The sequence below is a fragment of the Tachypleus tridentatus genome, chromosome 7 (assembly GCF_004210375.1).
Source record: "Tachypleus tridentatus isolate NWPU-2018 chromosome 7, ASM421037v1, whole genome shotgun sequence".
Classification (NCBI taxonomy): domain Eukaryota; kingdom Metazoa; phylum Arthropoda; class Merostomata; order Xiphosura; family Limulidae; genus Tachypleus; species Tachypleus tridentatus.
Genome location: NC_134831.1, coordinates 142910723 through 142927019, shown reverse-complemented (window position 1 = coordinate 142927019; position 16297 = coordinate 142910723). Strand labels below are relative to the sequence as shown.

Here is a 16297-nt window from a genome sequence, read left to right as displayed (position 1 = left end):
ATGAAAATAAGTATTATTTTTAACATGAAAATTATCCTCAAATCAGTCTTTATAAAGGCTGTATAAATTGAATCATATCTTTAGTGAAAATAATTTATTTGAAAACCTGAAATCTTGTTTGCAATACTTATAATATTTACAGTTTAGAAATATCTTCTTATTTTCATGAAGAGACACCTACAATAGTTATGAGCATGTACATGGTATATGCATGATTGCTTGAGACTGTATATGGACGATTAATTGATTTGTGTCACAACTCATGAAAATCTTAAAGTATCTAAATTTAGTATTCTTTATTAAAACTAATTTCACTTACTCCAATATCCAAGTCTTGTGAGAATAATGTGAATGTAACTGATTAATCAGACCAGTGATTGATCATTTATCAGGTTTGACTACCTCTAATGCTAAATAAAGAAGGGTATATTTTGAAAAGTGAACTGTTTCTGTTAAAAACTATTAGATAATTAGGAATTTTTTAATATTTTCAGTAAATCTTTCAAAATGAAGTTTGATATTTACTTCTGTGGAAGCATTCGAGCAGGTCGTCAGGATGCTGAGATTTATCAAAGAATCATTTCTAAACTTAAGAAATATGGAACAGTCTTGACTGAGTTTGTGGGAGCTCTTGATGATCCAAAAGAAGAAGGTGAATTTCTCATAAAAGGTAAGTAAAGTTAGTACACATATTGCAGTGACTTGAAACCACTTCTTGTGGTATATAGAATTGTTCATGGTCTGATTAAAGCGATGGATGATATGCAACATTTGTGTTTTACTGATAAAGAAAATTGATTTTTCACTAAACGCTGATTTTTTAAAATTAGTATCACTTTGGGTTTTAAATGTAAATACTTGTTGAAAGATATATTATTCAATTTTAAGATAATTTTATGGACTTCATTTTCCACACAGCATGCATAAAATTCTATAAGGGAAGATGGTGTTTTAGACATGTTTTTTAATACTACTGAAAATATATTTGAGCACTAATGTTAACTGATAAAATTATTACTTTGATATTTTTATTAAAACCAATTGTGGAGTTAAAATCTGCATTTTAGGTTTAAGGCTAGCATGCTTAAAGAATGTGTGTGCAGTTAATGCAAGTAGGAAAAACATTACCCATTTTAAAACTTCTAGTACTATTACACAGATATAATGACTAAATGCATAACTAAAAGGAAGTTTAGGAAATGAGATCTGAATATACCTGAATTTAGATGCATTCTGTATTAACCATTGAAGTGTGAAATTAGACCTTATTCCAAATATGACACTAGTGAAGGTTGAACAGTTTGAGACTCTTTGTACAAGATAAATAACAGAAAAAAGTTAGAATAAAATTGACTCATGTCTTAACAATTCTGATGAAGTGTAACTGTGTACTTGGAGATAGAATTACAAGGGTATAAATCCAAAGTTTAATATTATGATAATATTTTTAAGTGCTGAAAGCCTACATGTAGTCTTGTTTTTTGATACAATGAATTTTGATTAGAATTATAATATTAAGAATTATTTGCGTGATATTGTGTGTGAATAATTAATTTGAAATCTTTATAAATCTTTGTTATATGAAAGTGAGCTCATTTTACTTGGAGTTTATTGATTCTTATGTGGAGAACTGATGATTTTGATAAGCCAAATAACTTTTGTTATCTTAATGTTTTGTTTTATTATTATTACTTTTGTGGTGTTAAAATGATTTCATTCAAACTCTAATTAAATAGTTTATAGAACTATATTTGACTGATATTCTGTTTTTAAACTTTGTTTGTCTAGTTTTTAGACCTAGGTATTTTATGTGTCAGTAAACATTTATGATAGCTTTTCTTTTTTGTAGAAGAAAAGCTTTCAGACAGTGAAATTCATGAAAGATTTATTCGCCTTTTAGAGCAATGTGAAGGTAATTTCATAATCTTGCTTCTATGCATCACGCATCATAAAGAAATTTCAGGAATTTATGTGTTTATTTATGAAAACAGTAACTATATTTCAGAAAATGTTTCTCAGTATTTTGCATTTTACAGTCAGAACATCTGGAAATGCATAACTCTACATTGTATCTTGTTATATACCCACAATTCATTATCAGTTAACCTTATTGAGATGGGTCATGGGTTAAAGGCCGTGTCACCATGTTTGTTGACTTACATTGAAAATTCTATTGAACTACTATTTTATGGATTTATGTCAATAAGTTTGGTATCAAATTATAGATAATTCAAATTTTAGTATTATACCTTAGTTAATCTCTTAAATTAAAGGTAAATATTTGAAGAACACACCTAAATATTGATTTTTGTGAGTTGCATGGTATGTTGAATGCAGCACTGACTGAAATTAGATGTTTTTTGATGTCAAAATACTAAATGTGTTGTTAAGAACTGAAATGACCAATATTGACAACCAAGAATATAAAATAAGAACCTCATATCCTTTTATTTTGCTAAGGATATTGATTGTGTATTGAAACAAATACATTGGCTCCATTCACCTCTTTCCAGTTTTGGAAGTAGTTCCTTTTATACAATTGCTTCAATACTTGACACGTGAGTAACCAGTCAACAGCTTAGAATGTACCCTTAGTGGCTTTCTCAGCCATTTCAATTTCTTAGAAGACTACCTCATTCTTTTGAACCAAAATTTCAAGGTTGTGTATATATAAAACCTAAAAAAATAAAATTTTATTTCATATCCTTCGCATGCAAACTTTTAAAAGGCTTAGCGACCAACATCCAGCAGCAACTGAGTTCACAGATCATAGCTAGAAGAGATAATTGTTGGCTTTACTTCTTTATTTATTGTTCTGTATTTTAAGAAAAGTAAATTTGATAACTTATTTCTAAATATTAATAATTGTACATATATAATGTATAATAATTGAAATGTGACTGTATATTGCAAAATGCTACGCGCTCATGGTGTCAGATAAGCTTAGTTAGGTTTAGTTATTCTAGAGCAAAGAAAGCATAATTTATTTCCTTTTTTTATGGTGGTTATGAGGTTCATAAAATTGACAGACCCCACATAGTTAGGGTAGTGAAAATAGCAGACCGAATATAAAGTCTTACTAAAAATAAACATTTGAAATATATTTAGGAGGTTTTAGAGCTTACACAAATAGTATTTGAGAGTTTTGGGACAAAGAATAGTTTTCTAATCATTTTCACAAAGAAATCTTTATTAAAATTACTTAATAAAAAAACCTGATTTTTTGTCTACAAAAATTTGTAATATTTTGTGAAAGCCTACCAGATTTTGTAAAGAAACATATACTTTATCAAAAGTTATAGTATAAATACTTAACATGTGCAGATGTGTATACAAACTTGTGTATATTATACTGAGCCTGTCATGAAAGAGTTAAAAGATGGTTAATACAAACAACAACCTTCTGCATTTTTAAACTTATTTATAGAATAAATGTTAATTTGGAAAATACTAATAAGAGTGCTTTAAAAAATCTAATCAGATTTGCTAAACAGAATCTTTCTTTCAGACCTATGTATATGGTGTGTTTTTTCCTTGTTTTGATCAAAATAAAATTGTAATAATAGTTGCATTGATGATGAAAGACATTATCAGCATGCACTGCTAAATGGCAAAATATAAGAGTCTCCTTTAGCAACCAAACTAGAAATGCTCCCTGGTATTTTGTGTGATTGTGGCTAGACACAAAGTTTGATTACTTCTCATTAAAAGTTAAAAGATATTCCTTATCAAAGGGAAGCATGGAAATGTGCAATACTAAAATATAAATTAACAAAACTGATTGAAGAGATTTGATACTTGAAAAAAGAAGAGTATTCTCTGCTGCTTTTATTTTGATGAAAATTTAATATTAAATTCTAGGCAATTCTGAGAAGGGAAAAATATGTTTAAGTGATTTCTTGTAAAATACTTTTGTGTTCAGTAGTGTATGAATCTTGTATTTGCTTCTTTCCTCCCTCTCTATAACACTCCCCAGTGGCTGTGTGTGTGATATATATAATTCAAAATGATATTAATAGGCTAAATTATATACTATCTTTGCTATCACTTCTAAAATGTGTTCATTTTGTCTTTAATACAAAAATTGAAGCTATGGTTTAGTATATTTAGAAATGTGACAAAAATTTCTTAATTTGTAATATAATAACATATTTCAAAAAAACTAAACTTATATTTATGCTATACTTGTATATCATAATCTAGCCTTAAGAGTTTTGGGAATTAGTTATTGTAAATTTAGTTATAAACTAGATTTTGAAATCACAAAACCACACTTTTTTTACTTATTTGTTGAAGGAGAAATAATAAATACAGTGTATTTTGTTGTATAATTTTATTACTTTTCAATTTTTGTTGCCAATTTCCTAAATCAAGATATCTTAGTACTTCTAGTCTTTAATAAATATTCACAACTAATAAAAGTAAGTTCAATGACCATTAAAAAGAAGACAAATTGTACTACATTTAGTCAATGAAAGTGGAATTTACCACTCTTCTTTGAACCAGGCCATATTTTTGCTTGTAGTTTCATCTTCACACTTTCTCAACTCATCCCTTATCTGTTTTAAAGTCTTGAAATATTGGTCATTTCCTCTTTCTGCAACTTTTTGTGCAATAGATTACAAATTTGTAAATAATGTTTTTGAATTTTTCTGTGTACTTTTAGCATGCATAGAATTATAATAATATGTGTGAAACTGAAGTGTCAGCTTTTAAGGGAGTATTTTCCATTCTGCCAGCTAATGACAAAACTGTACAGCTCTGTATTGTTTCTGCTCACTTTTCAGTTTATTTTTCTGTTATGCATAATCCCTTAAACCATTCTTATACTTGTATCTTACTATAACAAAAGCAAAATGAAAATTAGACTATAAAAAGCAACCCTAAAGTTGTGATCTATTCAAAAAGGAACAGGACATAGACTATGATGAATATACAATCATACTGTTCTCCTTTAATTTGATTTAACATGAGAAATTAACAAAATCATAAAGAAGTAGTAAAGGGATACAATAATTTCATATTGGAAGATGAAAGCAAAAGTGCAACCACTTTAGTTTCTTATTCCAGAGTAGTTAAAAGTACTGATAGAGCTTGCTTAAGGAATGAAAGTTATATATTAGATTGGAAATGAAATTCAAATTTCATTTCAATTTTAAGTTATGGGAAATATTTGTAACATTAAAAAAACTAAAGGCAAATACTTATTGCATTCGGAAAAACATTATTTTAAAATATTTTAAAAAATGTATTTACAGATTGTCTTGAAAAAACCTACACATAATGTACTAAATACCTTTAAATAATTTTTTGAAACAAAACAACTTTTATTTTAAATGCATTAATACAACTACAGTATTGTGTATTATACATTAAACCAAGATAAGTTCAGCAGTAGTTTCATATAATGTTACTTAATAAGGTAAAAATGAATTGTATTAACAGTTTTAATTTACTGATTTGAGGGAAGTGTGATCATTGTTGGAAAAGTAATTGTTTATTGTTTAATCAACACCATTAAAATTTCCAAGATAATTAATAATTATTTATGTTTTAAAAGCCCTGAGTTATGAATGTTATTATAAATAAATTATTAAAAGAGTTAAATATCCTTTTGTTTTAAAAATACCTTACAAATTTAATTTTTACAGTTCTTGTAGCAGAAGTGACTCAGCCATCACTTGGTGTTGGTTATGAAGTAGGAAGAGCTGTGGTATTTAAGAAGCCCATTCTATGCCTTTTCCGCCCTTCGTGTGGAAAAATTCTTTCAGCATTAATACGGGGAATCCATAATGGAGATGATATTATTATCAAAGATTACAAGGAATCTGATTTGGATGAAATACTGCAGGACTTTTTTGAGAAAGTTCAGAAAATGCAAGAAAAAACAAAAAGTAACCCATAGTAAAAAAACAAAAAAAAAACTTGAGCTCTTCCACTGCCAATTCTAAACTTTGTTAATAACTTGAAATTAAAATCTAATAAATACAGTTAATAATTACATCATTATTAGGAGTATTAATGAATTACTTTCCATCAACCTGTATGCTATTTCTATAAGATATCAGCTGTTGATAGTTTCAGGTGTTGTGGTGATAAAGAAAGTTTTTGTTTTTCATTTGAGAGGTTAGGATTATCTTGGATTTTTACATAGGACCCTTAAGATTAGTAAACTTGCATCCATATTTTAAAAAATGTTCATCAGGATAACCACAGACAAAAGTTTTAACATATGAAACATTGTGTATTATTAAACAAGTAAGATATTTATTAAGATGCAAAATAATAATAAAAATTGACCTTGAAATTATATTATCATAACTATTCAATAGCAATGTTGCAATAATTAGGTGGAAATTTTAATTACTGTTGTAATTTTATTATTATTATTATTTTAAATTTTTGAAGTGAAATAGTTACTGAAATTTATTTTGAGTGTTGGTTACATTTAATATTAGGACAACAGGGAAAGAATTATTTAAAAAATAATTTTTCTAACATAAGCTATTTAAGAATCCAAATTACTATGAAAACTTGTACAATTATTTTTAAATTAAATAGATTATTACATTTTATGTAATATTAAGTATATTATGAAAATATTTTAAAATTCTGTGTACGTTTTTTGAGATTATTGCCTATAAATGATGCATTCATCATTTACTGATACTAGGTTTTCTAATTTGTAACACTTTTAGTATTTATGAATTGAGTAGGATCAAGTAGTTATGGCATTCTGAATTGCTTATATTTAGTACTTTTCATTTTATGTAATCACAAATAATTGAAGTTAAGGTAATATAATTTCAGCTCTCTACTCAGTAACAAAAAATAATTCTTAGGTTATCTGTCATTCAATTGTTTTGGTTGAATGAATAAACCATTATGGAGAAAATAATTTAAATGTATGCTCATTATTCATTATTGTGGAAGAAATCTGTGTTATTCTTATTTTATTAGTTTTATGAATAAAGTAATAAGTCGTCATTTCCATAAATTTTGAAACTCCAATTGCATTCATCCACTAATTTCTAAATAATTAAAACCCAGATTGTTAATGGTGAATTGTGATAAGCTATGGTTTTTGTTTGTCAGTGCCATTGTACCTAATATTACTTTTTTTCAACCAAATTTTGTTCATTTTATGGTGCTGTAAGAGAACCATTTTTATTTCAAACATCATCTTTGCTGTCGTTATCTTGGCCATCTTTAAATGGTTTTGTAGGATATTTATATGCCAGTCATAGTAGAACCTTAGTACTATTATTATTGGAAATGTGTGTTATATTACATCAATAAAATATTGCAACTTCTAGTAAATTGTAGCATGTCCCAATTCCTTACTTTTTTGCATCACTTTAACCCAAATACTGTAGTTTCCTAGTACTTCTAACATGGTAGGCAGAGGGAGAGTGCAGTTCAGTGGTTTGCACATTGAGCTGAAGAGCTAAAGCTCTGTGGTGCCCATAACCAGTGGGGATTATTTGAGACTGCTCATGTGTTATAAGAGCGATTTTCAAATCCTACCATTTGATCTAACAAGAATAACCCAATAATTGGCATTGGGAGTTGTTATTAGGATGCCTTCTTTCTTATTTATCACTTCAAAATTAAGGACAACTAACACAAATAGTCTTTGTGTAACTTTGAGCGAAATCTAACAAGCAAACAAACAAAGCCGATGTGAATACTGTTAAGAATGATCTTTATTGAATTGAATAAGTCTGAAGAAGACCACCAAGTATGTATTGTAATTTTGAATATCAGAGGAATTTATTTTGAGTATTTTCAACCAAGGCTGATAATACCTGTACCCACAATTATTTTAGGTAAAGTGTAAGCTTCTTGTTCTTTTTATAAGCAAATTTCCATAATGATAAAGTTTTTATTAAAGTGTATGTGTAAGTATTGTAAAGCCTTTCTGTCCTCTGCTCACTGCAGGTATTTAAACCTGTTTTTTAAGCATCATAAACTCGCTGTCTTACTGCTGAGCCATCGAGTTATATTTTATTTAAGGAAATTACAGTATTTATAAACACTAGTCCGGCATAGCCAGGTGGTTAGGGCATTTGACTCGCAATCTAAGGATCGCGGGTTTAGATCCCCGTCCCACCAAACACGCTCGTTATTTTATCGGGCACAGGTAGCCCTCGTGTAGCTTTGAGTGAAATTTTCCTTATTGAAATAACACATAGAATGACAAAATGCGGTTGTAAATCATATTGCATATATGCTTTTATCCAAAGGCTTAGTTGCTTGTTGGTATTTCACTGGCAAAATTGTTTTTATTTTTGATGCAATCGGTATATCGAGTGTAATAGAGTGCCTAGGTTCGCTGAATAACGCTAGAATGTTTTTCGTTGAATATCATCATTCCTGAGTGCAAGAAACGTCTGCTTAAGTCGTCATTTCTGTAAAAAGTATCGAAGGTGAGTAGGTCAATTCAATTTATTCCACATGTAATAATAAAATCATACAAGTGTAATATCAACGTGGAAAATAAAATAAAAAACCGAACAACAACAAATATATATTCAAATATATTCCTCTGTTTATGACTTGTTGCTTTCTTCGTTCATCTTTGGATCTTTGAAATATTTGTTTCAGTCAGTCAAAGAAGAAAACGTATGGAGACTGAAGGATTGAGGATGATTTTTTTTCAGGAAATGGTTTACAAGAACACAATAACAAATAATTTATAATTTTCCTGTAATTTTTTGTTGAAAATAATAATTTTGATGTTCAGTGTTTTCTCTCGTTAATTGCTCAGGAGATACAAAGCGTGACAAACCAACATTCAGCTATTGTATATACAGATATATAGAGAGAGATTATTATACTCTTTTTTTTTTTTTTTTTTTTGAAAAATAATATTCGTAGGTAGAACAGTGTTCTGTATTGGCTAAACAGCCTTTTTCCAGCTAGCTAGTTAAAAACCGAGGATTGCATTTAACTTTAACTGGGCTTATAGGTGTTATATGCTAATGTGGGAGATAAAGAATATTTGAAATGATAATAAAAATTTCTGTCATACTGTCTATTAATTTTTCGACATAATTCATTTTGAGGCATAAAAGGGATGTTTTTTATATACGTAGGTCACGATAGTTGTTTCCCCACCTTTTTTGTTTTTTTGTCTTACATACTATATTTTACTCTTTATAAAATTGGCATTTCAAAGTTTTAAATAGTGTATTTTTGATTTACTTGCTTGAAATTTGACTTGTTTATAAAATTATAACTTGGCTTGTCATGCTAATTGAATCATTACTTATGAAGGTTATTTATTATTGTTACAAATATTAATGAACATTTACAAAGTGAAGGTTAACCAGACCTGAGCCTTGTTCAAACTCTTGTTCGATAGAAACGTTATTCATTGAGAAATCAGAAACGCATGTTTTAAAATGTATCTTAGCTACGTTTATATTGAACTTTATAATAAAGATAGAGGTGAAATTGCTATTACTATTATTACTACTAGCAATAGAATGCCAAACAACAGCAAAAAAAATTAAATAAATAAAGAAAGAATAATTTATCTTTCCAAATTATACGTGTAACATTAATATAATAACAATACAATATTCGCCACGATTATTGTTAACTAGTGAAGACAATGCTGCAGACGATATTGAGGAAAGACGTAGGGAAGGCATAAACAGATGGCAAAGGTAATTCAAAAATAAATGAAATCGATTATTATTGACTTTCTGAAATAACATCATACATAATAATTATTTTAGTAATGATAACAATAAAAGTGATTCATCTATGATCTCATATGTATGCAATCCAACTGAGTGCTAATATAACCATCCCACCTATTCCAGCAAAATTTGAAAACATTAAGAGAGTTGATAATGGATATACACGTTATGGCAACTTGAAGTACAAGTGGTATCAAATTAGATGTAGATATTCTTTTAATTTTAACTGAAAAGCCCCAGATGCAGTAGGTCAACATATATCATTTCTTTTAATAAATTGTAAGACCAGTACATTAGTGGTGAAATGTCTATTACAGCTTTACTAGACCAATGGCAGGATTATTTTAAAGTTGTTAAACTCACCAGAATTGAATCATTTAAGCAGGAAGATACATTTGTTGCAACTTTACAAATCAACTTGTTGTCCAAACATGTTTGTAAGTAAGATCTAGTAGTTGAATATGGTAGTGCTTCCAACATTGTTAGCTCAGCCATAACATTGGTTTGTCAATGTGAATATAAACCAGTAGAAACTATGCATACTTTTATGTAATTCCTTTTAAGTCAACCATACTGTACTGTTGATAGTGTATCAGTTGACACTAATGCTTCACATTCTTAACATGTATATGAGATCTATTTTACACTGAATAACCAAGTTACTTTTGCTCAGCAGGTACTAAAGGTGTCTATGGATCAGAATTTTGAATCTAAGCTGGTAAGAAAATTACAGCCAATTTACCACAGCAGACCTTTTGCCACATTAGGATGAAACAGCAATAATGACATCACAGAGTCTGATATTTCAGCAATAGACACTTTCTACAGGCTTCCACCAACTATGCATTCAACAAAAAACTCAGATATCATGAACATTGCTACATCCTGTCGGTTTTCAATAGCAGTACTCACTTTCTCAGCAAGATCTGGATAAAACTCTGGAAATCTCACTTTCTGTAGCATCTTGGACATTTTGCAGTTAATATCAAAATTACCAAGTTCCTAGTCAAATGAATTAATCTTCAGTCAACATTAATGTTAATGTCTTAGATGTATTGATGTCAGAAACTTCATCAATGTGTCCTCTATTGGAAATTCTCTCTAATAATCTAACTTTTGAAAATTAAAGTGCAAGTGACAGAGAGGAAACTGTAAAAAAACAAGTTTAAATAAACACAGATTTTGTGGTAAATGCTAATAACAAGCAATATAGTAATTTTTTTTGTAATAACAGAGAATTCATTTCAGATTTGTATCCAAGCAAAATTTTTTTAAAATGCTTCCTACATATATATTAAAAAAAAACTAAAGCTTGAAATCTCCTTTAATATATTAGGTTCAGTTTACAAATAATGTGATAGCTCTTTTTGGTAGCTTTTTCATGTGTTAGGTGCATATTCAAATGTTTGAACAACATTCAGTACTGAACTAAGAGATTTTAGGAATATCTTCAAGCCAATATTACTTTGACATTGTGATGTACTTTCTTCTCACTTGTTACTCAAAATATTGTACGTCGTCCTTTCATGGTATAAGATTGCATGCATGATAATAATACTGATGGTTTCAACTATAACAGAAATGTTTTGCAAGTATGAAATTACTGATGATTTATCACTACTGCATCACATTTAAAACAAAATTTGTAAAGAATCCACTCTTAAATTTACCATCTTTCCCTATCTTTGTGGAAGATTGGTATTAAGGACCTATTTTCATGTTATTTTGGTGATCCCTTTATTTAAGTGGCACAGCCTTCCTGCCTTAATATACTCCAGTTTATTGGGTTGAAATTTCTCTTTCTACTCCTCCTTGAACTCTCTTTCATTCTCTCTTTTTTTTATGTTCCACATACTGTAGTTGTATTGATACAGATAAAGTACTGTTTGTTTGGAATTTAAAATCTTGGTAACTCAGTTGGTAAAATATTAGTATCATGAATCAGAATGAATTATTGAGTTTAAACTCTAAATTGGTCTCATTTATTATTGGATTGTTGCACTGTTGTTAACATTTTCTTTTGGCCTTTTTTTTTTAACCTGGTTAAACTCTTTCAATTTGGTGACATGGCTTTATTGTTAGGTTTTCTTTTGATATGATTCTTCATCTATAAACCCCTCTTATATTCTTGGAAGCACTGATTTTTCTCGCTTTCTTTCTTGTGGCTTCTTCTTTCTTGATTTTAAATAGGTTCTCAGTGACACAGAGGTATGTCTAGGGCCTTATACCACTAAAACCAGGTTTTGATACATATGGGGACAGAGTACAGACATCCCTTTATACTTAACCACAAACAAGCAAGTACTTCTATTCTGACTCAGTCATTCTTCTAGTATTTTGGTTCGTCTCTCCAGAAATGTATACTCAGATTTTCTTTCTTAACTCAGTCTTTGGATTAATAAGTGATTGTATGTTTTACTAATTTTTCTGATTCAGTTATACTTTTTTCGATTATTCTAGGATAAATCTATGGCTATTTCTTATTTCAACTCTGTTTCCTGTTTGTAATATTTCATTTTTTATACTCATTGTTGAAGTAATTTATTACATCCTGCTATATTTGGTCTACAAAGTTTCTTTCTAGGGTTTAATTTGCTGTTGGAGGTGACTTTTGAAGTATTTTGTATCACATTTTATGAATTTTGCCTATTTCATCTCATGTTTATTATCCTTGTAATCATTTCAATTTTTATATCATTCTATTTGTAATAAGGTTTTGTTAAACATTGTTACTTTAATAGCTTTGCTTATTATTTATTATCCCATTTAATTTATTGCTTATCTTCAACAAAGCTTTTTTACCTCCAATATGTATCAGCTTATCCATAACTCTAAGTGTTTTGGTACTTAGACTATTATGAACTATGTGGGAAGCTTTTGATTTGGTACTGATCCTGAGAACCAACTTCAGTTTGTTAATTCATACTGTATGATATACCTTAAAATTTCAATTTCTTAGTTTCCATTAGATGCATACATTTAGTGTATTAAGTGAAACACTACAAGCTTTTCTGCTACTTGTCTGTTGCTCTTTCAGCATCTGGGCATATCTCTGGTTGGTGATTCATTTTGAGATTTGGGTTTCCACTGCCATTGATTTCCTCTGCAAGAAAGACATTATTTTCTGTTCAGTCCTACATTCTATCACAGTTTTAAGGTGGGATTTGTATTTCAGCACATAGATAAGTTAAAATATATATTTCAGCTATTTTTTGTAAAGTTAATAATCAATTTCAAATAAATTCCTCTATAAATAGTAATCAACCTCTTTGTCTGTTTCTGTTTTTTATTACATGTGAACAGTTATCTAGAATTCTGAACACTGACTAGTCTCATTCAGAAGACACATATAATGTAACTGGATGGAGGAATGGTTTCATTCAGGACGTGATCACATCCACAAGAATATGGATGTGCTGTAGTAGAATGATAAGTCGTAATGATGAGAGTTTGACTTTATGAGAAAGTAGAAGCAAACAAATTCAACATACACAGGCAATTATATATTTTAAATTCATTTTAATTATAAAATATTTATTAATTGCAAAATAATATGTGTGAAATTTCACCAAATCTTGAAAAGTTAGTTTTTTAGACTAGTAGCAAATATTAAAAATGAAGAAAATAATATAGTGCATGTAGTTATGCATACTTATTACTTGAGTGTGTAGTTATAATCCATAATCATCAATCATTGAAACTAGTCTAGACCTTTAATTGCCAAAAAACTGTTATGTGCCTTGTAAGTGTAAAAAAGTAGAAATGAAAGACCCTCAAATGCATCAGTACTAACTGAGTTTAGCCACAAGTAGAAAGGATGAAACACTTATAAGTTCATAATTATTTCAAAACACCCAATTTCACAGAGTAAGATGATACATAGAATGTGAAATTTTAAAGTTTAATTATTTATTAGTATTGTACCCCATGACCCTCCAATTTTTGACAGGCCATAATATTTAAAATATCAGTTTTCTTTGTAACATTTGAACTGTAACTGATTCTTGGCACTTCAGGATTGTTCTTCATGAAATACAAAAAATTTGGAAATGAAAGCAATATCACTGGTGAATACATACCAAAAACCATTTCAAGTATATATCTGAACATAAATTTGCCAACTGTGGTCATATTATAAACCAGGTTTAAACATAAAGATCCATATTGCAGTTGGCACCAGAATATGGATTAGTATATTGTGTGACTATTTTTTTCCATACATAGCATCATTCCAGTTCCTATCATTTCAATCCTTCCCAATAATCCAGTGCCCTTTATAAGATAGAGAGACCAAGACTGAACACAATACTCTAAATGTGACTTAACCACAATAACAATATAAACTCTTTATACCTGTATTCACTACCTCTGTAGATATAATCTAAAATCCAGTTTCACTGGCATTAGCAACAGCATGTTGCTTGGATGGCTTAAGAGACAGATGAACCAGAACACCATGATCCTTTATTTCCATAATACTGTCATCTTTGTTTTTAACTATGGGGAAAAGAGCTGATACAGTTATTGAACCTATTAGCAATTTTAAATTGAAAGTAGGTTGAAAATTGTATTGGTAATTCAATTTGTAATATGCCACATGCATTATAATTAAAAGTAATTTGGCATATATTTGCCCAACTCACCAAATAAAAAGGATTTGTAAAGCTGGTGCAACCTTTTAGAGTCAACAACACCCAAGCCTAAATGTAAGAAACAACTGTACTATTAGTGCCACTTACTAACTGATTAATCAACAATCTCACAAAGTAATTGTCCACCGCTGGTAGAGCGGTAAGTCTTTGGATTTACAATGGTAAAATCAGGGGTTCGATTCCCTTGGATGGACTCAGCAGATAGTCCATTGTGGCTTTGCTGGAAGACACACAAACTAGTTAGTACATGCCATCTACCCCCCGTCACACACACAGCAAAGACAAAACAAACACAACTGCAAATGTGATAGCTTCCAACTTTCCAACCACTGCATTAACTTTATTAGCTTAGTTTTGATTTGCTTGTTTTATTTTAGGATTGACTTTGGCTTCATATAATAGTCTTTACTCAGTGAATGAATTGCTAATGTCAACTAAATATTACCACCTGTCACAATTATTATGGTTATGTTTGTTTTTAAAAATATACAGTAATCCCACACTCATCTATAAATCAAATAGATTGGTAATAAAATATTGAGAACATATTTACTATCACCGATAACAGTAATGATATTTTAATTCAAAACATATCACAACTGCAATTTGAAGTAATTAAGTGACAAATTAGCTAACTTATTTATGCACCTTGTTTGAACACGCTAAAATAAAAACGTTAGAGATTTCAATATATTTTTCATTATCCCACATTCTCACAACACTTACTTGATTTGATGATGATTTTATGTTATTAACGAATATGTTAGAAACATTGCAACTCAGTAAAATCATTATAAATCGATTAAAAAATTAAAACACCGAACATCAAAAAACACTTTTACTAAGCAATGAGCAATCTCCAGTCACGTGACTTCTTTTGTCCATTCTAATATACATTCCTGTATGTAGGTAAACTACGTGTATCTGATGATGAGAAAAAACCTTCTCTAAACATTACACATTTCGTGTTGTGTTAAACTTGTAATAAAGTTTTCTCTGTTACACATTCAACGTGTCTTTAAACTGTATCTTATCTCAAGTTATCTGAGATCTTCTCAGTATACTTTCAAACTGATATAATTTAACAAAAAATACCTTCACAATTCTCAAACTGTAAGAAATAAAAGACCTATATATTTATTATGTAACGGATTTACTGTTATACATTTACTTTAACATCTGCGTTTGTTTCAGTTTGATGCATGTGACATATTGTTGGACTTGTGTTGCATAAATCCTGCCTGTTCTTTAAATTTGTGGGAGATTCTCGAGAGTAAGAATCGATAATATATGTATATGTTTTACGAACACACTGGTGTATCATCGAACATTGTTGTAAGTTCGAGAGTATAAAAGCAAACTATTGCAAGACGTGAAGACAATTTTAGAATTTGTTTGGTTGCTACAATCTATACTGTAAGCCTCGTAAGCTGTAATTGTGATTAATGCTTATTAATTGGAAAATTAAAGAATTTGACCAGAAACGTTTACATATTTTGAACATTACCAACCAATCAACTTCAAAGAATTATCTTCGAACATAAGTATTTACGAGGAAATTAGATATTTATTTTCCTCTGTGGAAAGTAAGCTTGTAAACCGCGTTAAGTCAAACAAGAAGAGAGCTAGCTAGCATTCCAATCAAGTGAAGTATATCCGTGTATTAACATGAAATTAATTCACTCGTCTTGGACCTGGACAATCCATAAGATATTCAGTTCTAGACTAGATAGGAGACTCAGTGTAGTTTGTTAGTTTGTAAAACTTTTGTATATAAATCATTATTTGTAATAAACAGTTTTCTATTCAGTGAGCCAATCTATCCCTAAAACCTACAGGATAATGTGACCATTTTGTTCGATCTCATTTCCTTTCCATACTTTTTCAGAGTTTGTTTTTTGAATTTCGCGCAAACCTACATGAGAGCTATCTGCG

At 29.4% G+C, this 16297-nt stretch overlaps 1 protein-coding gene and 1 long non-coding RNA gene across 12 annotated transcripts in view; one reads left to right on the top strand and one right to left on the bottom strand.

The window, feature by feature from the left end:
• Positions 1–12970, top strand: part of LOC143256781 (5-hydroxymethyl-dUMP N-hydrolase-like) — a 40681-nt gene extending 27711 nt beyond the window's left edge. For 6 of the 11 annotated variants that reach the window (XM_076514445.1, XM_076514446.1, XM_076514443.1 and 3 more), the window contains exons 2-5: positions 495–670; positions 1850–1912; positions 5652–5894; positions 10384–12970. In XM_076514445.1, the coding sequence (XP_076370560.1) occupies positions 508–670; positions 1850–1912; positions 5652–5894; positions 10384–10418 (504 nt within the window). In that variant the 5' untranslated portion in view covers positions 495–507 and the 3' untranslated portion in view covers positions 10419–12970. Of the gene's footprint in view, positions 1–494; positions 671–1849; positions 1913–5651; positions 8544–10383 lie in introns of those variants that run through there. The other 5 variants (XM_076514452.1, XM_076514451.1, XM_076514448.1 and 2 more) reach the window with 4 other exon arrangements.
• On the bottom strand, positions 8832–15223 carry LOC143256783 (uncharacterized). The gene is made up of 2 exons (XR_013031486.1): positions 15089–15223; positions 8832–12813 (listed from the first exon to the last, which is right to left on the bottom strand). It is a non-coding gene; the product is annotated as an uncharacterized LOC143256783 (long non-coding RNA).
• Between the last annotated feature and the right edge of the window lie 1074 nt (positions 15224–16297).